Consider the following 21208-nt stretch of genomic DNA (forward strand, 5'->3'; position numbering starts at 1 on the left):
CAGTCCTATACATGCCATTATCAAAGTTCAACTAAAAGAGTACCAAAAGGGGCTTAGATAGTGTGGATGACTTCGACTTTGACACTTCCGAGTCCGATAGCTGATGAACAAAATCTATAATACAGAGAATTTAAGCAACAGAGTAAGCGTTTCGATCCTTAGTAAGCTTATAAGTAAGGAAATCATTTGAAACAAAAACACAAAAGAAATAGCATTCATAAGGATAAATAAATGTCTATGCACAAGATCACATATTCATTTTAATTTACACTTCTATCAATATGTTTACACCTTCGAAGTCAAACTTAACTAAATTTCATTTGAATCAATTTCATGTAACTCGAGTGAGCTATAGACTTCATATAACCCTAAGGAATGGCCGGGAGAGCATTATTCGATTACATAATCACAACTTATACTGTACCAAATTTTTCCAATGTATATACAATCTATACCTGGTCATGTTAGGGATTATGAGCACATTAATTGGAATTATTACGACAGAATCGCACCTTTCCAAACATAAATACTTTCGGAATTTGGCTCGGATATAATAACCAACACGAATGCCTTCGGGACTTAACCCGGTTATAATAACCCGCACGAATGCCTTCGGGACTTAACCCGGTTATAATAACCCGCACGAATGCCTTCGGGACTTAACCCGGTTATAATAACCCGCACGAATGCCTTCACATATATATATCATAACCCATTAGCATTACTAGCAAACAAGTTCAACATGCTTATGAACCCTTACTCTTACGGCTCAATAGCTACATACACGTAATACGATTTCATTTCGCTATTCCACATGAATTCTTTAACCATTCGGCTCCAAGTCATATAAAATAAAAATCATTTGTTTCACTATGTAATTTATATAGAACCATAAGATCACAATTTATCTACTATGCTTTTATATGATACCTATAAAATCATAAGCTAAGTTCCGTTACTCAAAGACTTACCTCGGTATATTCGAACGGTTGTAGATTGATTACTCTATTGCTTTCTCTTTTCCCCTATCCAACTTCGATCCTCCTTGCTCTTTAGCTTAATAAATGTAAATAAATTTGTTTAATATCCTAACTAATATTATTTACTTATTATTCACATTCGGCAGCCACATAACTTCAAAGTATAATATGTTTTATATAGTACGCCAAGACTAAATTTTTATGCTTACTATACCGATATCTATTTCACATGAACAAGCAAAAATTCACATAACTTACCATGCTTCCATAGACACGAATTTAACTATATATATATATATATATATATATATATATATCTAAATGTCCCTATGTCTCAAGGTACATACATAAAGCGTTCATATATCTATACCTGTGTGTGACTATCACAATTTAATCGATTACTTGTTTTATGCACTACCACGTATTCACATATATATATATATATATATAGTATGCCATTTACTCATAAACCCCATTAAGCCGAATATTCATTTAATATTTTGTTCACATACTCATACATAGACAATTTGAAAATTTCCCTTTGACCAATATACATTCGGCAATGATCATAACTACTTAGCAAGTCTTAGAATCCTTCTTTAACATTTTGACTTCATCTTGTTATCCCCCCCCAAAGACCGAATGCACACATATAAAAATATAATGCCGAATGTCATTAACCAATAGTCACACACACTACTTATGTACAAAAATTTATCCACCCTAGCCTATAGTTCATTCGGCCATTCATCACTCAACCAAACAAAATTTCATAGCAAACTCCTATGACCAAGCACACACATATACTTACATCCCAATACTCATAATATTCAAAATCACATTTTAAATAAATTATCTTAAACAATGCCGAATCCTTAAGTGATTAAACATCAAATTTTACTCAATTCCAAACATATAAACAACATTTATTCATGACATCAAGTATCTTTATTTCGGCTATTACTAGTATAAGCTTTAACCATTCATATTTTTAGAAAGACCAATTTCTTTCCTCAACACATTCATCATCAAAATTCAAATTAAACAATCAAAATTCCTTCCTTTATAACCATAGCCGAATGCTCCATTCACCCATCATTATTGAAAATTTTAGCATGGGCTAAGCAAGAACCATGATAATTTACCTAAAACAAGTAAACATTTCACAAATTTAACACAATATACTAACCTCCCTAAGGATTCAAGTGACCGAAATTCTTCCCCTCCTTTCTTTCTTCTATTCGGCCAAGTTGAACAAAGAGAGAACTTTGTTTTCATCACCAATTTCTTTATTTTTATTTAAAGTATAAAACCATTTAACTAAAATTAATACATATTTTAATATGAATTCATCATCATGGCCGGCCACTACTAGCAAAAGGGGATATTTGACATGCAAGTCCAAGCATTTTTATAACATGCATTAATAAGTCACTTCAACATTTGCCTAACACATTTCTAAATTTTCTCACATAAGTCCTATTTAATAATTTCGCATACAAATGATAAAATTAAAGTATGAAACTTTCACACATGCCTTTTCACATACAATAAACACAAAATTTAATGGTTAATTATTTTTACGACTCAGTTTTGTAGTCCCGAAACCACTTTCCGACTAAGGTCAAATTAGGGCTGTCACAAAGGGGATGACTCCCAAAAGATAGAGACATAGATATAATTGAATGGACTGACAGTACATCAGACTAGACCTAAGAATAATAAATTTTGAATCCATTTATGAAATTATTCACTTGTGACATTCATAGTGTATCATACATAAATCCTGAGTGGATGATGGGCTATGTATGCGTTACTCATATGCTTCAATTTAATTCGATTCAATTTATTTTCACACTAAAGAAAAGAAAACTATTTCTAGTTTTGTGTTTGATTTGATTCATTCGAGTCTACGCTCGAAGTAGTTCGTGGTACGAGAATAGCGGAGAAGATCATATAGTTGAAAGCCAGGAACAACAAGGATGGACTCGCCATACATTAGACTGGACCCAAGAATAATTAATTTTGAATCCATTTATGAATTTATTCCTTGTGACGTTCATAGTGTGGCATACATAAATCCTGAGTGGATGATGGATTATATATGCGTGTCTCATATACTTCGATGCGATTCGATTCAATTCATTTTCACACTAAAGAAAAGAAAACTATTTCTGGTTCTGTATTTGATTATTCGAGCCTACATTTGAAGTAGTTCATAGTACGAGAATAACAGAGAAGATCATTTAGTTGAAAGCCAGGAACAATAAGGATCCGCCTATCCGAAAACACAAGTACAAATTTGACCTAAGATTTATTGCTATAAATATTACATACTGAGTCAGTTTTAAAATTTTTTTTATTTTTTGCTGTAAAAGAAAATGTTTTCAAACCATATTTTTTTCAACAATTTAACTTCAAGTGACAATCTAGAGAGGGAAGATGAGGTTGAAGCTACAGGTAAAGAGTACTTTCAACACTTAACATATTGCTTTTTCCTTCAAGATTTCGTGGAAGAAAATGATGTTGGGATCGTTGGATGTGAGATGCATGACATAATAAATGATCTTGTACAGTATTTGGCAAGAAAAGCCTTTGTGATGAAAGAGGTAAATGGACCTGAAAACACGAAATTACAATTACCTCCGAATGACGCTCGCCACATGACGGTCATCCTTGAAGAACAAAGTCATTTTTCCTAATTCATTTAAAGGGGTAGCTATTGTTGGATCTAGTATCTTAAGTGTGATAATTTCATCTATGTATACTTGTATTTTTTTAATAAACTGGTTTATAAAACAAATCTGCCCCTGGTTGAAAGTTGAGTCATATTTTCTAGAATTTAAATTTATTTGGATATGACTTGAATTATTTAAAAAATCATTTTTATTATTTAAATTACAATAAAAATATTAAATATGTTCTTATAATAACATTTATATTACCTTTTATCATTAAATTAAAAAAATTATTAATGAAATAATAATTCAAGTTAGATCCAACTGGAGTGGACTTGGCAGGTCTAGTTGAACCCTATCCATGGCTAATTTAGACTTAGTGGATTATAGGCCCAAATGGCCTTTTTACAGAAAACACAATCTCAAGTTTTTAAATTTAATTAGTATTGAGAAAATTTAATATGAAAAATATATAAAAATATAAGATAATATATACAAAAAATAACACCAAATGCTTCATAAATATCTTAGTCATTAAAATATTAATCACTTATCTAATTATTGATAATGCAATTTGCGTATTTGTTCTATGTTTTATATCGTAATTATCATATTTAATGGATTATATAAATAGTAAGCTGTCAATAATTCTCTGATTCTTTTATTTGTTTGTATACTCATATTATTTTCCTATTTAAAAATGAATTGAACAGAATTGGTTTACACGTGGAATACAATAAAAATTCATGAAAAAGAAAATTATTAATTATTTTATTAATGGTACTATAAAATTTAGAAAATAATAATAAACATCCGTAGTAAGCGGTGAAAGACAAGTTTATCAACACAATAAATACTTCAACCTTAGTATCAATAGAACACCATGGCACATTGATAATTAGTTCTATCACAACTTAAACACGACATTTCTAGAGAATTACAGGATAAATAAGTATCCACTAAACTGGAAAAGATAGTCACAAAACCATTCTTAAGATCACTTGTAAAAGTAATACTACATGCTTAAGACTAAAAACATGTTACAAGAATAGAAAAAGCTCATAAAATTAAATACTTATTAAACAATATAAAAACATAAAAAATTCTAAAAGTGTTAATATTTTTTTAATATATTGTGTTGTATAATTTTTATATGTTTAAATGCTCATATTAGAAAAAGTGAATTGAACAGAGTTGGTGCCCATGTGGAATAATATTTAGAAAATTAGTTAGCTTGTATAAATATTTAGAATATGCCTTCCTTACGTTTAAATAAATTAGATTAAAGTTTTGAATATAAAATTTATAATAAATTCAGAGTCAACATCAAATTGCTATCATAAATTGTACAAAATATATAATGCTTTGATACACAAACATAAATACAACTTAAGAAAATAATTAATACACATAATATACAAATAATATAGGATTTTTGTTATAAAATTATAATAAAAATCATAATTATAAATTATGCAAATATGAAATATATTAAGAAACGCAGAAACATAAGATAAAAAATAATTTAAATACAACTTAAAAATAATATAAATATGTAAAAAATTATAAAAAAATTGGTAATACACAAACTTTCTTTTATAACTAAATATCTAAATCAACTCGAATCCGTATTGAAAATCGTTTATCCTTTCATAGTATAGTTTTTCTTTGGGATAAATCTCAAAATTATACATTAACTTTATTATTCACGTGGAATTTAATTGTGATAATTCAAATATATATTTGAAACTTTAATTTTGATTTAATCATATACATTTAAAAAATTAAATACGATATTTATTTTTATATTGAATAAATATAATTATTTATGTATGTAATATATAAACATAAAATGATATTATATTAATAATTATATTAATAATTTACGAGAATTAAATCAAATCAAAATTTTATATATAAAATTACACATTAAACCGTAAATTATGTATACTTTTATATTTATCCTTTTTTCTTTTCGTAACAATAAATTTATTGAATTTCATTGACTTCAATTTCTTAAAAAGAAATTCAATTACGTGTTTCCATAACCACATTAATATATTTAATTAAGGAATTCCATGCAAATTAAGATTTGCTTTTACAGCAAGTATAGATAATATAAAATAAAAATATTTTGACTTAAACAAATCGAATATATGAGTTGGCTTTTAGAAATAAATAAAATAATCCCAAATGGAGAATGTGTTATAAAAGCAAAATTGATGTGCACGCTTCCATAAAACAAGGTACACGCTACTATAATTTGATTTAACAACCAATTTTACAAAATATAACTAATTTTAGTCAAAACTATATATTTTTAATTTTAAAACTAATAAAATCGTAATTTAATAAATATAATTTTTTAAGGGTTAGACATTTCCATTGTATTAAAATTGAAACATAATATAAGTCTACGTCTAAAATAATAAATAATAAATAATGAAACATAATATTTAAAATTATTAATAAAAATAGTTTAAATTGTAAGTAAATTAATCGTAATAAAAATATTAAATACACTTTAATTATTTATTATGATATTTTTGAGTTGATAACAAGTTGATTTATGATACGAAAAATAAGATTATATAACAAATATATTTATAAAATTAACATAATTAATAATTAAAATTTTGATTGAATGGTAAAATATAAATATAAAAAAAACTAAAAATATATGAATTCAACTTTTATTATGCGTGTTTATTTTTTATATAAAAGATATTATCAAATAACATAATCATAAAATGAGCATATTTTCATCTTTACCAACTAAATTGATATTTAATTAACCCTTAGCTCCATTCAATCAAGTGTTTTATAATATTTTTATATTCAGAATTAATTAGACATTTTGATATATTTAAAATTTACATGAAAAAATATTATTATTTTGATACGTAAAATTACTTATAGTCATTTCTCAACTCTTTAATAAGAAGATAAATATATTTTAACACACTTAAATCTATGTCTTTATATATAAATAATAATATCAATACCAACCGAGCTAATATTCAATTGATAAAAATATATTATTTTAAAAACCAACATAAAAATCCAAAAAAAAAAAATACATAGATCGTTCTCGTGCATATTTATTATTATTATCGTTAGATACAGTTTAAAAATCAATCTACTTAATCATATTAACGGTAATGTTAAATGGATAAGATTGACAACTGTTTGGGATAAACTACTTGGACCTTCCCAGCTCAGCATCCTTTGTCTTGAAGTTCTTTTAGTATTTTTTTTATGTCATTTTCAACTAAAAAGCACGTGTCTAATAATAAAATAGCAAAAAGTAAAAAAAATAAACTCATAATATTTATTAAATTCGGAAAAATAAATTCCTTGAAATGGAACTAAATTTTCAACCAAAAATGTAAAGACTTGAAAACATATTTTTAACCAAATAAAACAAAGGTAAATTATTATTAAATTATTTTTAAAAACACAAACATCAATAATTATTAGTGAAAAACAAGAAGGAAAGAAATATGATTAAAATATGACGTAATGAATTACTTTGACATTTTTGTCTTATATAAATTAATAAATAAATTATTATTTAATTTATATCCAAATATATATTCATGTTAACGATAAGGATAGTACATTGAAATTGAAAAGGTGAACAACCTTGGCAGTGTTTTTATTTCAAAATTTTTGCAATTTTATCATTCAATTTTTAAGTTTTAAGGTATTATCATTTACTCATTCAATCCGTTGAACTTTTCTTGAGGGTTGATTATACATGTCAAATTATATTTACATTTTCATTTTAGTTACTAAAAAAATTTTTTTGTGTGTGTGATAAAAATAAATAAGTAGATTACATTAATTAGTCCAATCAGAAGTGATATCTTTGATAAGTTGAAGTCCCTATGTCTGTTGAAAGTTATCTTAGCTATACAATCTATTTCAAATTTTTCTTCACGAGGAATATACTCAAGCTTCCGATGTCCAATAACCAACAAGAGTTGCTGAATACACCTAATAAGCGCAGAAGAAGATGGTTTTGAGGAAGTATCTTGAATAGGCTGAAGAACCTCTCAATTATCAAATATGATCACCACTCTATTATAGGTCTGACTCAATAATATTGTCAAACCATCAAGAATCCTCTACAGTTCAATGTTAAACACCAAATAGTGTGCCAAACTTCTGTTAAAACCCAGAATATAACCGCCTCGACAATCAAAAGAAATTTAGGTTTCATACACAATTATTAAAGATGAGTTATTTCAGTTAATTTTAATTTTGAAAAATAGAATATTTTAAATTTTAGAAGAAGATTAATTTCATTAATTTCAATATTATAGTAACAAAATTTTTCAATAAATTATTTAATTAATTTTTATATTTTGAAATTTAAAATTTGAATATTAAAAATATTTAGAACTCGACAAGGGTAAGAAAATCCAATTTGACAATTTTTTAAAGTATTAATTTAGTTTCTATTGTTTTTTACTTTAGTTCTTAATATTTTTATCCCAACTAACACTTTAAAAAAATACTTTTTGGCAACTAAAATAAAAGCAATTTAAAAGTTGAATGACCAAAATAAAAGTGTAAATATTATATAACATGTATAGTTAACCGCAGATAAATATATAACAGTAAAGTGATTAAAATGAAAGTACCTTAAAATTTAAGTAACCAATTAGATAGTTATTCAAATTTAAATACAAAACAAAAATAATAAAAATATATACCAAAACTAAAAATTCAATAAATATCTTACAAAAATTATTTTTTAAAGTTCCAATAAAACTACTATTGATAATTTTATTATTAGAAAATAATAGAATGTTAAAATTATTTTCATATTTTATAATTAAATTTAAACAATAACATAATGTAATTATGGAAACAGTAATTTGAAATGGAATAATCGATGTCGTGTCCCTAAAATGTGGTGCATATCATAATGGCCATTTGGTAGCACATGAGGGATGAAGTATGTGGTAAGCACGATTTTCCCACATTTTTTTATTTATTTTCGCAAATACATAAGCAATAGTGCCCCACTAGAAAACTCTGAGAAAAAAAGACAAGAGTTCAGAGAGAAAAAGAAAACAATTTGTCTGAAAAATATCTGTGAAAAGACTAGGGAGCTCGTTGTTTTTCTATTTTCATTTTCTATATAAATAATTCAGGTTTGGTTGGATTTTGGTGGCCTGTTTGTTTTTGTGGTTTTCTTCTTCTTCTTCTTCTTCTTCTTCTTCTTCTTCTTCTTCCAACTTTGTGTCTGTAAGAAAATTCCCTTGTTCATGTTTTTTTCTATTCCAAACGGTACCCTCACAGTTTGCAGAGATGCAGCTGGAATCGCTGGTAATGTAATCTTCCTTCTTCGTTTATTTCTTGTAAAGTTCATTTATTTTTTCTAGAAATTTCATTTTTTGATTGAATTAAGAATGACCCATTAGTCCATTCTTGAAGATGAACTAATTTGATTAATGCTTTTTTTAAAAAAAAATTGATTGATTTGAAAATGACCCATTAGTCCATTCTTGAAGATTTTGGAGCTTAAGGGATCATCATGATTTTTCTTTTTAATGTTGCTGGGAATTGGGTATTGTTTAAAGTTGAACAAAAGCTTGATTTTGTTGTTAGAATTGCTAAAAGTTAATTTTTTATACATAATTTATTCTTCAAATAGTTGGTGGTTCTTTTTTTTTCCTGTATTTAAGTTGATTCTGAGAAACTGAACTTTATTTGCAGAAATTAGGGAATGATTAGAATTTGTGATATTTTTCATGTCATGTCATGTTTTATCTATGTTCCTCTTATTGTATTACTGTCGTGTCTAAATTTGTTGGATTCTTGCCTGGTTTAGTACAAATGGGAAACTCTCAACTAAAAATTGTAACATGGTCAATGTTTTTATCACCCTGGCTTCCCTTTATGCTTTGTTCCCTGCTAGGGTATGGTGCGTCTGGTTCGGATAATGTTTGAACCGACTTTTTGGAGCAGAAAAGAGTTTTGTTCTGTTTTATTGATCTTAATTAGCGTATGAAAGTTTGTTTGTTGTTCTTCTAACATAAGTCTCTAAGTTCCGAATGGAGTTTCCATCTTCGGTAGGGATGCTTTACATGCACCAATAATTGTTATTGAGGCAATGTACTTTTCGATACTTGAGAATAAATCTAACCACGATTGCACTTTTGAAAGTTTGTTGTTATTCTACCGTCAGTCTCTTGGTTCTTAACAGTATTGCCATCTCCGGTACCGGTGCTTTACATGGACCAATAGTAGTTCTTTGAGGGAACATGCCTTTTGGTCCTAGATCATTGTAAATGTCATTTGATGATTTGATATATTGAGTTTGTTTGCTTTATATGCAAGTTTCGATGGGAAAAATCATATAAAACGACTTCAATCTGATCTCAACCCTTGTTTATTTCAGGGAACATCTTTGCTTTCGGGCTGTTCATATCACCCATGTATGTTCTATTTTCTAAGTATTTTAATCCAGTTTGTAAGAATTTGTTTTCTGAAGGAATAGATTCTTATATCTTATCCTCTGATTAGTTCCGATTATTGCTTTTCGTTTTAACTTTTCAGACCCACATTTAAAAGAATTATCAGAAACCAATCCACCGAGAATTTTTCGGGATTGCCTTACATATATGCCCTCTTGAACTGCTTGATCTGCACGTGGTATGGCACGCCCCTGGTATCTCATGACAACGTACCGGTTATGACAGTTAATTCGATCGGTGCAGTTTTTCAGATTACCTACATAGTCACCTTCATTGTATATGCTGATAAAGAGAAAAAGGTTATCTAAAATTTTCAAACTTATATGCATTTGTTGTTCTGGCTACGAGGATCATACCCATATATTATGTTTGTATGTATGTCGGAATAAGAACTTTAAGAAAAACAAAAACTCTAGCTAATATAGGTGTTGTTTTCAACTGTTGGTCATATGGTTTGTGTTGATGACAGATGAGGATGCTCGGAATGCTACTCACAGTTTTTGGCCTACTGGCGATCATAGTTGCTGGGAGCTTGCAGATAGCTGACCGAGCAACACGGTGGATCTTTGTCGGGTTTTTAAGTTGTGCTTCTCTCATATCAATGTTTGCGTCCCCTTTGTTTATAATAGTAAGTCGATCGGGCAAAAGCATTACATTTGATTGTTTCTGAAAATTCATTATTGATAGACATGTTATCTCTAACAAGAACTTTGTTCCCAGAATTTAGTAATTCGAACAAGGAGTGTTGAATTCATGCCATTCTATCTCTCTCTCTCGACATTCTTGATGAGCACTTCGTTCCTCCTATACGGCATCTTTAACTTTGATGCCTTTATTTACGTAAGCTTCCTCTAACATCGGCGACAGATTCTTTTTTTTTTTTTTTTTTCGTTATAAAAGTTTTTAGTTTTATGCATTAAAATTGGCTCTTTGTTTTTTCAGGTTCCAAATGGAATTGGAACTATTTTGGGGATTCTACAACTCGCGTTGTACTTCCGATATCAAAAGAAGTCCATGGAAGAATCCAGTGAACCACTCATGGTGTCACAAGCGTGACTCTTGCTTTCTCCCGGAAAGGTAATTGCTTCTATATTCCGTTTCTACGCTTCAATGCTTTTTCAATGGCGTGTAAGTGGAAAGTTTTTTGATGTTGAGGTGTGTATAGTGATGGGAACCTTTGATGTATGGTTTCATTCGTTGTATTATTCCGAACATGTTCTGATTCTTTGTCTAAACAAATTTGTTCATCGACACTCCGGTTTATTACGGACAGTGTCTAGGCTTTGCATGTATGAGCGAAGAAAAAATTCATTTCGGTTTGAGATCCAGTCGTTTACGTATTACTACTGTTTTTGCATCATACAACTTTCCAACAGAATTTGTGCAGCACTTGAATGTATGTGTTTGCAGGTGATGAACTTGATCGATCTATGTTATTCGAATTCGGGCATAAATATCATATGCAGATATATGTTTCAACACGAGTTTATTCAATTTTAAAAAGCTTTTTCATATATTTGGAGTTTATATACATGTACCTAAAAATGTGCTAATTCGATTTAATCCCGGTGAAAGTGGTCTTTTCCTATAAGTAGAAAGCCGAACTTAAATAAAGAATCGGAGCAACATAGATAATATTTGGCTCAATCATGTGAAGGATATGTCCCTATGGATTTTCCATTTTTCCAATTTTCTTTTTTTATCGAAACTAATTTTTTGATTTTTTATTTTTGTTTCGAAATACTAGGGCTAATAGAGTAATTTTGTACATGAGAAAAGTTTCAATTACATTCCTGAAAAACTTTGTTCGTGTTACAAGCTAATTTTGTACGGAAATTAAAGCAGGTCCCTTAATGTTGTTCTCACAACTCCTGTGGATTTTCCCTGAAAATGATTACCCTGAAAATGATTACCAATAATATATTAGTAGGAAATCTAACGTAGTGTTACAAGTAGTAAAAAATTTAAATTCAAATGTTGGACTTGAGCTCGATTGAATAACTTGATTCAAAATTTATCTATTTAGTAAATAGTAAATATATTTTTTATGTCTGACTTTAAATTTAATTATTTACACTCTATATTAATCTATAATAAATAAAAATAAAAAGTTAACTAAGTTCTTAAGTTATTTGAATCAAATATTAAGTTACGGAATTCATTTTTAAGTCGAATTTAGATTTAGGGTAAAAGTTTTTAAATTTTTTAAAAAATAATTAAGTTCCTGCTTTTTTTTTTTGTACTCAATTGAGTATTTAAACTTTTAAAATGTATAAAAAGACTCAAAACTTTTTCAAAAAAATAATTAAGTTTCTTTTTTTACTTAATTAGGTACTTGAACCGTAAAATGCATCAAAAAGTCTCTTTAACCATTAGCTTTGACAGTTAACTACTAAAATTAATTGTCCCTAATTTTTTTCAGATAAAGTCATCCGTGTCACAATCACAGCATGATATGTGACAAAAAATTATAAAAATAAAAATCAATAAAAGTTATAAAAGTTATTAAATTTTAATAAAATTATAAAATTTTGTAAAATTTTATAAAAATCATAAAAAATTATAAAATGCATCAAAAAGACCATTTAACTATTAACTTTAACTGTTGATCGTTAAAGTTAACGATCCTAGTTTTTTTCAATTAAAGCCATTATATGTAGCAACACAGTGTGACATGTGACGAAAAGTGATAAAAAAATTATAAATCAATAAAAATTATAAAATGCTTCTTTTAGTATGATAATTTTTATAATTTTCTTACGACTTTATAAAATTTATAACATTTTTTTTATATTTCTATATATATTATAATTTTTTTTATATTTTTTTATTAAAATTTAATATTTTTATAATTTTTATTGATTTTTGCCACATGTCACGCTGTGATTGTTACACATGGTGGCTGTGATTGTTACACATGGTGGCTTTAATAAAAAAAATAGTTTAAGCACCCAATTGAGTGAAAAAAAAAACAAAGTCTTAATTGCTTTTTATGCATTGTGAAAAAAAATTATCAATTTTTTAAGCATTGTGAAAATTCAAATACAAAGTGAATGAAAAAAAAAACAATAACTTAATTACTTTTTCTTTTGAAAAGTTTTAAGGTTTACACCCTTAATCCTTAAATTTAATAAAGTGACCAAAAAACTCCCATATGCTCACATGTTTTTCCCTTGACTTGTAGTGAAAATTTCACTTTGCATCCTGTATTCTAGTAAAAATAAATCTCACTTTGGCCCTCTATATGTTCGCATTTGATTGGATTAAATGGCCACGTGGAAATTTTCTTTTAGCAGGAATGGTCAAGTGACTAAAGTGAGGGACGAAATAAAAGTAGCGAGAACAAAGTGATCAAAAAAATAGTAAAAAGACTAAAGTAAAAATTCACTATAGTAAAAGGGCCAAAATATATATTAAACCTAAATTTGTTTAAGCTTTACTATACTTATGATTTAATATTTTTGCATGAAATGAAGTGAAATCATTATTTTAGCTATGGAAGAAACTCATAAAATAATCACCTGATTATCGTTCGCCTGATCGGGAAGTCTCTTGACGGAATCATCAAGCAACTGGCCTCTTTCATCATACAAAATCAGCCCACTAAACCGCGGCAGTTCACATTTCTCCCCCATAAGTATCGGTCTTTGCCACACCGGCGAATCCGAGTTATGGCTTCGCCACCCCACACTATCTCCATACTCTTCCAATCCCAACAACGGCGGTGGCCTCTCTTCCCACCTAAAACTCCTCTCTGGCCACCGTTTAGCTCCACTCCACATCACTGATCCCATCAACACCTTCTTCGATACCCAACTGCAACCCGGCTCACACCACTTCGCATTCATTGAACCATCCCCGACCGCATCTCCGTCCACCACTTGCTTTTTTCGAGCTTTCTTTTTGAGAACCGTGGCGGCACAAAGACCAACAATGGCGGATGCAGCACAAACGAAGACGATGACTGCTTCTTGTGTTGTAAGCTTCCATTTCTCCTCTAAACTCCACAATGCTTCCATGGATTCTAACGAACTAAAGATAAAGTGCGGTGAAACGTATAATGCATGTATGTAAATGATGAAATATATGTTGGGTTATGAGATCATAATATCAATGTGCGTTTACGGTACGAAGACATTAATATTTGTATAACGTTAAAAATAATAGGATTATAAATATATAAAAAATCTGGGTTTATATTATTACAGTGGAAAAGAGGGAGCTTTCACATGAGAACCACCGTCGTCACTTGTTTTAGCCGTTGGGAATGTATCACCACCGATTTAGGGTAATAATGACAGTTCACGAGGCATGCATGGTTGGAATGATGAATTTATTTTTCATTTTCATGAAGAGGATGATCAAATTATTATTTATTGTAAAATTATTAAAATAATAAATCAATAAAATTTAATTATACTAAAATTAATTTTACTTCAATTATTTTTAAATAAATTTTAATGAATAAATTTGTTAATATTAAACCTAAAATAATTTTTTAACAAACAATAAATATTATTAGTAAAAATAAGTCTCAATCATACTTCAAGAAAAGATTCTTTTAATTTTAAATAGAATTATTTTCTTTTTTCACCTACTCTTATTTTTACTCATTCTTTCCACTCCATTATATTAGTTGTTTCATTATTTTTATTTTTATTATTTTTAATTTTTAATTTTTCATTATCTTTTTAATATAAATGTCTGGTTACTTGCTCTAAATTAGAGGTGTGCATGGGCCAGGTTACCTGCCTACCAAGGCCCGCCTAAAAATAGGAGGGTTTGGGTAAAAATATAGACCCGAAATATGGGTTTGGGCATAAAAAGAGGCCCGTTTAGAAAATGGGCCTGGTTCAAGTAAAAAATTTTGGCCCTGCCCGACCCAAATTATATAATAAATATATATATATATATTTTATTTTTAATTATATTTATATTTATATTTATATTTTAATTTTAATTTTAATATAATTATTTTTTATTATATATTTTCAATTTGTGTATTGTTTTAAGAATTGTTTTAATATATTTTTTATTTGTTTCTTGTTTTAATATTTGTTTTAAATGTATTTGATTATTTAATATATTTTAAATTTTTTTATTTAATAAAATAAGTTAAAAAAATTAATATGAGCCGGGCCGGGCCGGGCACGACTCAAGCTTAACAATTTTATTTCAGGCCAAACTTAGACAAATTTTTAGGCCCATATTTCATGCCGGGCCAGGCCTAGAAATAGGCCTGAAATATTTTGTGAACCCGGCCCGGCCCAGCCCATGCTCTAAATATACCCCATTAAAATCATGGGGGTTAAAAACTGCTTGTATATTTTTCATTACAAAGAGTCTCCTACGAAAAAGGGAGCAATTTATTTCACTGAGAGAATTCAATGATACAACATTCTAATTACAGGACATAAATTAGATAAACGGGAAACTAGCAAACACCCTTCACAAAGGAGCCCTCAGCTAACCTCACCTCACCTCTCTCTCTCTCACTCTAATTAGATCCATCTAGCCGACATGGACAAGACAAATCCAGGCTCAAGACAATCCATAATGAACTGCCCCGGCATTCCTGTGCGCTGCTACAGCGACGGCTGCAGCACCAACTGCACCGAACTGGGACTGTGCCTGGAGAAGTTTAGCATCTATGGGTAATCTTTGCTCGGTCTTGGTCTGAGTTCTGTAATAGGGGTTGCTGTTCATATCGAATGCAGTTCCTGGGGACGGTTTTGCCACCATGCTAAACTGTTGTTGCGGTTTGGTTTGCAGATTCCTGTCAGCCTGTGTTCCGGATTTCTCTTGATTTAGGAGGAAACAATGGGGGGTGACATTCTGTGGAGGGACTGCATTTCTGTAGAAGTTCTTAGCGTCGTAACCATCTTTAATGTTTTTCACGTCCTCATATGGTACAACGGATCCGACAACTCTCCCGGGCTTTGCTGTACGGAAAGGATAACACTTCTGGCTCAGCAAAATAGTAAAACAAACAAAAGGGAAAATAAAGCCATAACGAGTCTACTTGGCTCAGACCCACATCGAATGTGCGCCGCAATGGGATAACATATTCACGAAACTATTACGAAATATGGTTTCAATATTCAATGACCAATAGAAATGAAAGACAGAAAACATTCATACCTGAAGGCACCCTAGGCGGAGGCCGTGTTGGCTTTGGTTTACTAGAAATTACATCCATTGCTTTCCTGGCATCTGCTTCTCTATCTTGTTGGTTCTCGTACGAAACTGAAGTTGACTGTGTAGTTGGAGTAATACCATTTGAATGGACGGTAGACCTGCAAATAAACAGAATAAAAGTTGGACATATATAACTATATACAACACTCAGACCCGGGGCCAACTAACATAGAAACCGAATTGTCAGGAACATGTAAATACCTTGGGAGGGACACATGCTTCCTCTCCAGAGGGAAAACTGGTGCACTTCTACCACCATTTTCCTCGAGATATGCGAACTGCTTTTTGAATTGACCGACAGGACTGTAATGAGAAAAACCATAATATAAGCAAGTGGACTAAATTGAAAAAATAAAACAAGATACGAAAAAGCATAAGTTACGATTACTAGATTATGCAATTAGAAAGCATTCAAACCTAGGATAAAGGAAATTGGATCCTTCATGTCCGTTCAGGTAGTCTTTGAGCAGCTGAGGATGATATTCTAGTGCCTCCCTGTAAATTAATTCCCTTATGTCCTCCTTTGTCACCCGTCGTCTCTCAAACTCGAACTCTAGTTTTGATATTGGTTGACAAGAAGGTTCCCTCTCGATTTTAGACAAGCCTTTGAAGTAAGGGTCGGCTAATGCCTGTTAAATTAATACAGAAAAGTTTCAGTGTGTTGAAAAGAACGGGTAAACTCTTGGTCACAACATTGACATGCCCAAGAAAGCCCCATATAGAAGACACCATTTTTACGGCATTAAAAACGGGATAAACCCACCTCCTCTGCGGTTGGCCGGTCCTTGGGATCAAATGCTAACAGCCTCTGCAATAACCGCACTGCTAACGGGTCTGCATTTGGAAATTTTTGTGAAAATGGCACGGGTTTTTTTTTCCGCATTTCAGACAAGTATTTTCTTGCTTTGTCATTTCGAACCTGCACTTGTTATATGAACCAGAATCACCAACTTGTAACAAAACAAGCACACACACATACGCACACAACAAAAAGGAGAAAGAACAAGTTGCTGTACCCCGGAAATGGTTTCTAGTGAAGGTGTCCCTACAAGATCAGTGATCAATTCTAACTGATGAACAACACTTTTTCCAGGAAATAGGGGCTTCCCCGTCAATACCTCGGCAAAGATACAGCCAATGCTCCAAATGTCTATAGCCGGAGTATACTGCAAAAAGTTTTCGACAGAAATCAAGATTTAAATAATTAAAATTTAAAAGTCACACCCCAGGTAAAGCACTGCAGTGAAACAGACATAACCGGACACAATTACCTGGACGACAGATTTTTCAACTTCCAGGAGAGTTCATAGTCCTCCCTGAACAACAATTATTTTAATCTAGGCATTACTACTTACTAAAAAGCACTCAAGCATTCTTTATACATATTAAGAAAACATGTTGATTTTCTATGTAAATAACTCAAACAAGCCATAGTATCTCGATGATTGCACTCCAACACTATATATCATCCATAGTTTAATGTAATGAGAATCATTAAATGAAATAATAAAATAAGATAAACAGTCAACAAAATTTTAACACCAAAACACGAATCTGACACATTGAACTCGTAAGTAAACCAGATGATGCTAAACAACAAATCTCCGCCAAGCTTTTGGTCCATAATACAATACATCACACTTTACCACATTAAACTAAAGGTCAAATACAGCATAAAAGTCCTACCTTAGAAAAGAAAGATCCACATAGCTCTGGAGCCCTATACCACCGTGTAGCAACATAATCCTGCAAGGAGCATTGGAAAATGACAACTATGTTAAATATTCATATCCACTCTTCTTTATGAAAAAAATGAAGGCATGAAAAAAATAAAATAAAATAAAATAATACATACCGTCCAGAAGACTGTCGTTGGGGTATCATTAAATGCAACTCTTGCTAGCCCAAAATCACAAACTTTAAGCTTGCAATTTGCATTTGCCAGTATATTCTTCGGTTTAAGGTCACGATGGTACACATTGGCTGAAATCAAGAAGTTACAAATCAGTATAAATTTGCAATTACTTCAAGGACCCTACCACAACGAATTTCCTCTCGATTAAAGCATGTAAACTTGTAAAGATAACAAGGCTGGGAAACAAAAACCAAAGCAAATAAAATTATTACTTCTACTAAAGAGAGGAACTTCCATTTTTCGCTGAAAACATTGCAAGTGAAACATTGCAGAAATGTACGAGGGAGGGAGGGGAAGGGCTTTTACCTGTATGCATATATTTCATTGCACGAAGCATTTGGTAAAGGAAAAACTGGTGATGCTCTCGTGTTAAGTCATCATTAGCTTTGATGACTTGGTGAAGATCCGATTCCATGAGCTCGAAAACAACAAATAAGTCTTTGAACTCCCTCTTTGATGGTGGCAACATTATACGTTTAATTTCAACTATGTCGGGATGTCTAAGAAGCCTAAGTAGCTTGACTTCACGTAAAATCCTAATTGCATCAGACATATGCTCAAATACATCTTGTATTTTCTTTATTGCAACTTTCTCACCCGTATGTGTGTCAAGCGCTGCACAAACTACTCCATAGCTTCCCTTACCAATGACTTCAAGAATCTTGTACCTGTTTGCATCCCCATATTCGGTGAAAAAGTCCATCTCTTTTAGCTCCTGAAGAATAAAAGAGAAACTCGATCAGAATCATGCATTCTTCGACCATAAGTAAAATTATCCACGGACTTAAGAAACGAAAAAGTAGCAGCAACAAGAGCATGAGAAACAACAGAATCATGCATTGTTGGATCCCACAGAATATACAATACGCAAAATATTTATTTATTAATTTAAATATGCAAATCCTTGCATGAATTGGCTCCAAAAGATAACTATTCAATCTAAAAGTTGCTTAATGAAGTAAAACCCAGGAATCTTCCTATTGCAAAATTAGTAACCTTCAAATATGCAAAACTAAGACATTAAGAATAAATCCGAAAGTATTTTCTTTGGGGAACAGAATGAGGTACCAAATGTTCTTTCTTAGCTTCACCATTTATATTAGTCAAAAATAACACAAAGAATCTATCAAAATATATTCATTTCTTGCAGTTGAGAAAAAACTAGAAACAAAATCAACACCACCTTTAGTAAAGAAAACCAGATTGATAAGAATCCAATAATATCAGTAACCATCTTTATCATATTACAAAAAAAAAAAGCACTTCAAGTTTACAACATTAAGCATTTCAAGTAATTCAAAGAATTCCAACATTTAAAAGCCAATGAACATTTTACATTTACTCCTTCTATTAACTAATAAAACAACACAATGAATTGCATCAATCTGATAATCATGATCATCCAACTAAAGCACCTCTAAAAGCTACAAATGCAGAAAAAGTTTCAACATTTTTTAAACTTCCAAGTTGATTGAATAGCCTGAAATTTAAGAACAAATTAAGGTTCTATCCTTTTTCTTTTCCTTTTTACTATTAGTTTCTTCATTATATAAAAAATGTGAACTCAAATCTAATATTTTCTAAGCTCTAACCAGTTCCAAAACTATGCCTGTTCAATCTCAGAGCATATTAACACAAAAGCTAATAAATAAATTAAAAGAAAACATCTAACCAAATATGAACTTTATGAATTTAACTTTTAAATAGAATATAACAAGGTTTATTAACTTAAATTTCAATTACCTTAAAATCGATAAAACCTAAGCAAGATCTTTTCCAACAAGACATCAAGAAGAAAGAATAATCTTTAAATTTTCTTTATCGAAGCCATGTTAAATGGAATTAAACCCAGATCTTAAAATTCCTAAAATTTCAAAAGCTTTAAACTTAAAAACAAAAAAAAAACTAACAAAACTTACAACCCTAAAAGAAAACAAAGAAACTAACCTTCTTCAACTGATTTTGTTGCATCTTTTCTTCAACCCAAATTAAGAAACCACCAAAAAGATCTCTTCTTTGTTTTTGTTTTTTTTTTTGTTCCCTCTACTTCTCCTTCACTAAAACCAAAAGACCCAGATACAGAAACAAGAAAAAAAGAACAAAATTTTTCTCGGTAGCCAAACAAGAAAAAAAGCAGACTAGAAAGAGAGAATCAACCGCATTTGCCCTCCCAACACCTAGACCTACTTTCTATCCACCAAACCACGCAAAAGAAGCTGTTTTTCTCCACCGTTAGATCAAAAGGTTTTAAAGAAGTTCCTGAATTCTGGGTCTAATAAAAATCTACAAGATCTGGGAGATGAAGTAAAGAGAGAACTCAAATGGGTTTCTTTTGGATCTCAAGAAAAGAGAGAAATAATAATGAGGAGGAGGAATTGAGGATCGGTGGTGAATGAAATATAAAATACTTTTTTCGCCTTTTTTTTTTTAATTTTCTTTCTCTTTTTTTTTTAATATTGAAAACCAATTTTTATCCATCGATTTCAATATTATTATTTTTTGTGCCGTTTGGATCGGTACTTTGTTACGTACGGTATGTATATATACGTTAATGGCAGTATTGTAATTTACAATTGGCTACATATTTAAATTTTATATTTTTAACAAGCATATAATTTTTTTAAAAATGAATTTAATGCATTATTTTATATTTTTGAACCTCTTAATTAAGGGTAAACTATCAAAATAATCAGTTTATTTACCTCATGTTATATTTTAGTCACTTAGTGTTATCGCGTTATAACATTTTAGTCACTGAGCCATTAATTGTTGTTAACGGTGTAACGGTAAGTTGATGTGACACATTAAATAATTATTTTAAATAAAAATTTAGGTTAAATTCTACAATTAGTCTCTATATTTTTTATTTTGAATAATTTAATTTTTATATTCTTTTAATTTTCCTTTTATTCTTTTTTTTTTCTTCTACTTCTTCCTCTATTTTTT

General features: G+C 30.1%; 3 protein-coding genes across 3 annotated transcripts; 1 reads left to right on the forward strand and 2 right to left on the reverse strand.

Moving 5' to 3' along the window:
• Positions 1–8663: 8663 nt before the first annotated feature.
• On the forward strand, positions 8664–11514 carry LOC108480590 (bidirectional sugar transporter SWEET2). Its single transcript, XM_017783637.2, has 6 exons — positions 8664–8998; positions 10074–10110; positions 10232–10448; positions 10619–10777; positions 10870–10989; positions 11092–11514. Exons 1-6 carry the CDS (start codon positions 8938–8940, stop codon positions 11203–11205), a joined length of 708 nt encoding a protein of 235 aa, XP_017639126.1. The 5' UTR covers positions 8664–8937; the 3' UTR covers positions 11206–11514.
• Positions 11515–11822: 308 nt separating this feature from the next.
• LOC108480591 (uncharacterized) lies at positions 11823–14387 on the reverse strand. Its single transcript, XM_017783638.2, has 2 exons — positions 13671–14387; positions 11823–12048 (listed from the first exon to the last, which is right to left on the reverse strand). Exons 1-2 carry the CDS (start codon positions 14166–14168, stop codon positions 11986–11988), a joined length of 561 nt encoding a protein of 186 aa, XP_017639127.1. The 5' UTR covers positions 14169–14387; the 3' UTR covers positions 11823–11985.
• Positions 14388–15494: 1107 nt separating this feature from the next.
• LOC108483129 (mitogen-activated protein kinase 19-like) lies at positions 15495–20734 on the reverse strand. The gene is made up of 10 exons (XM_017786350.2): positions 20210–20734; positions 18569–18977; positions 18203–18330; positions 18034–18093; positions 17364–17513; positions 17111–17266; positions 16765–16976; positions 16549–16650; positions 16291–16445; positions 15495–16091 (listed from the first exon to the last, which is right to left on the reverse strand). Exons 1-10 carry the CDS (start codon positions 20231–20233, stop codon positions 15691–15693), a joined length of 1797 nt encoding a protein of 598 aa, XP_017641839.1. The 5' UTR covers positions 20234–20734; the 3' UTR covers positions 15495–15690.
• Positions 20735–21208: the final 474 nt, after the last annotated feature.

This window comes from Gossypium arboreum, chromosome 11, assembly GCF_025698485.1.
Source record: "Gossypium arboreum isolate Shixiya-1 chromosome 11, ASM2569848v2, whole genome shotgun sequence".
Taxonomy (NCBI): Eukaryota; Viridiplantae; Streptophyta; class Magnoliopsida; order Malvales; family Malvaceae; genus Gossypium; species Gossypium arboreum.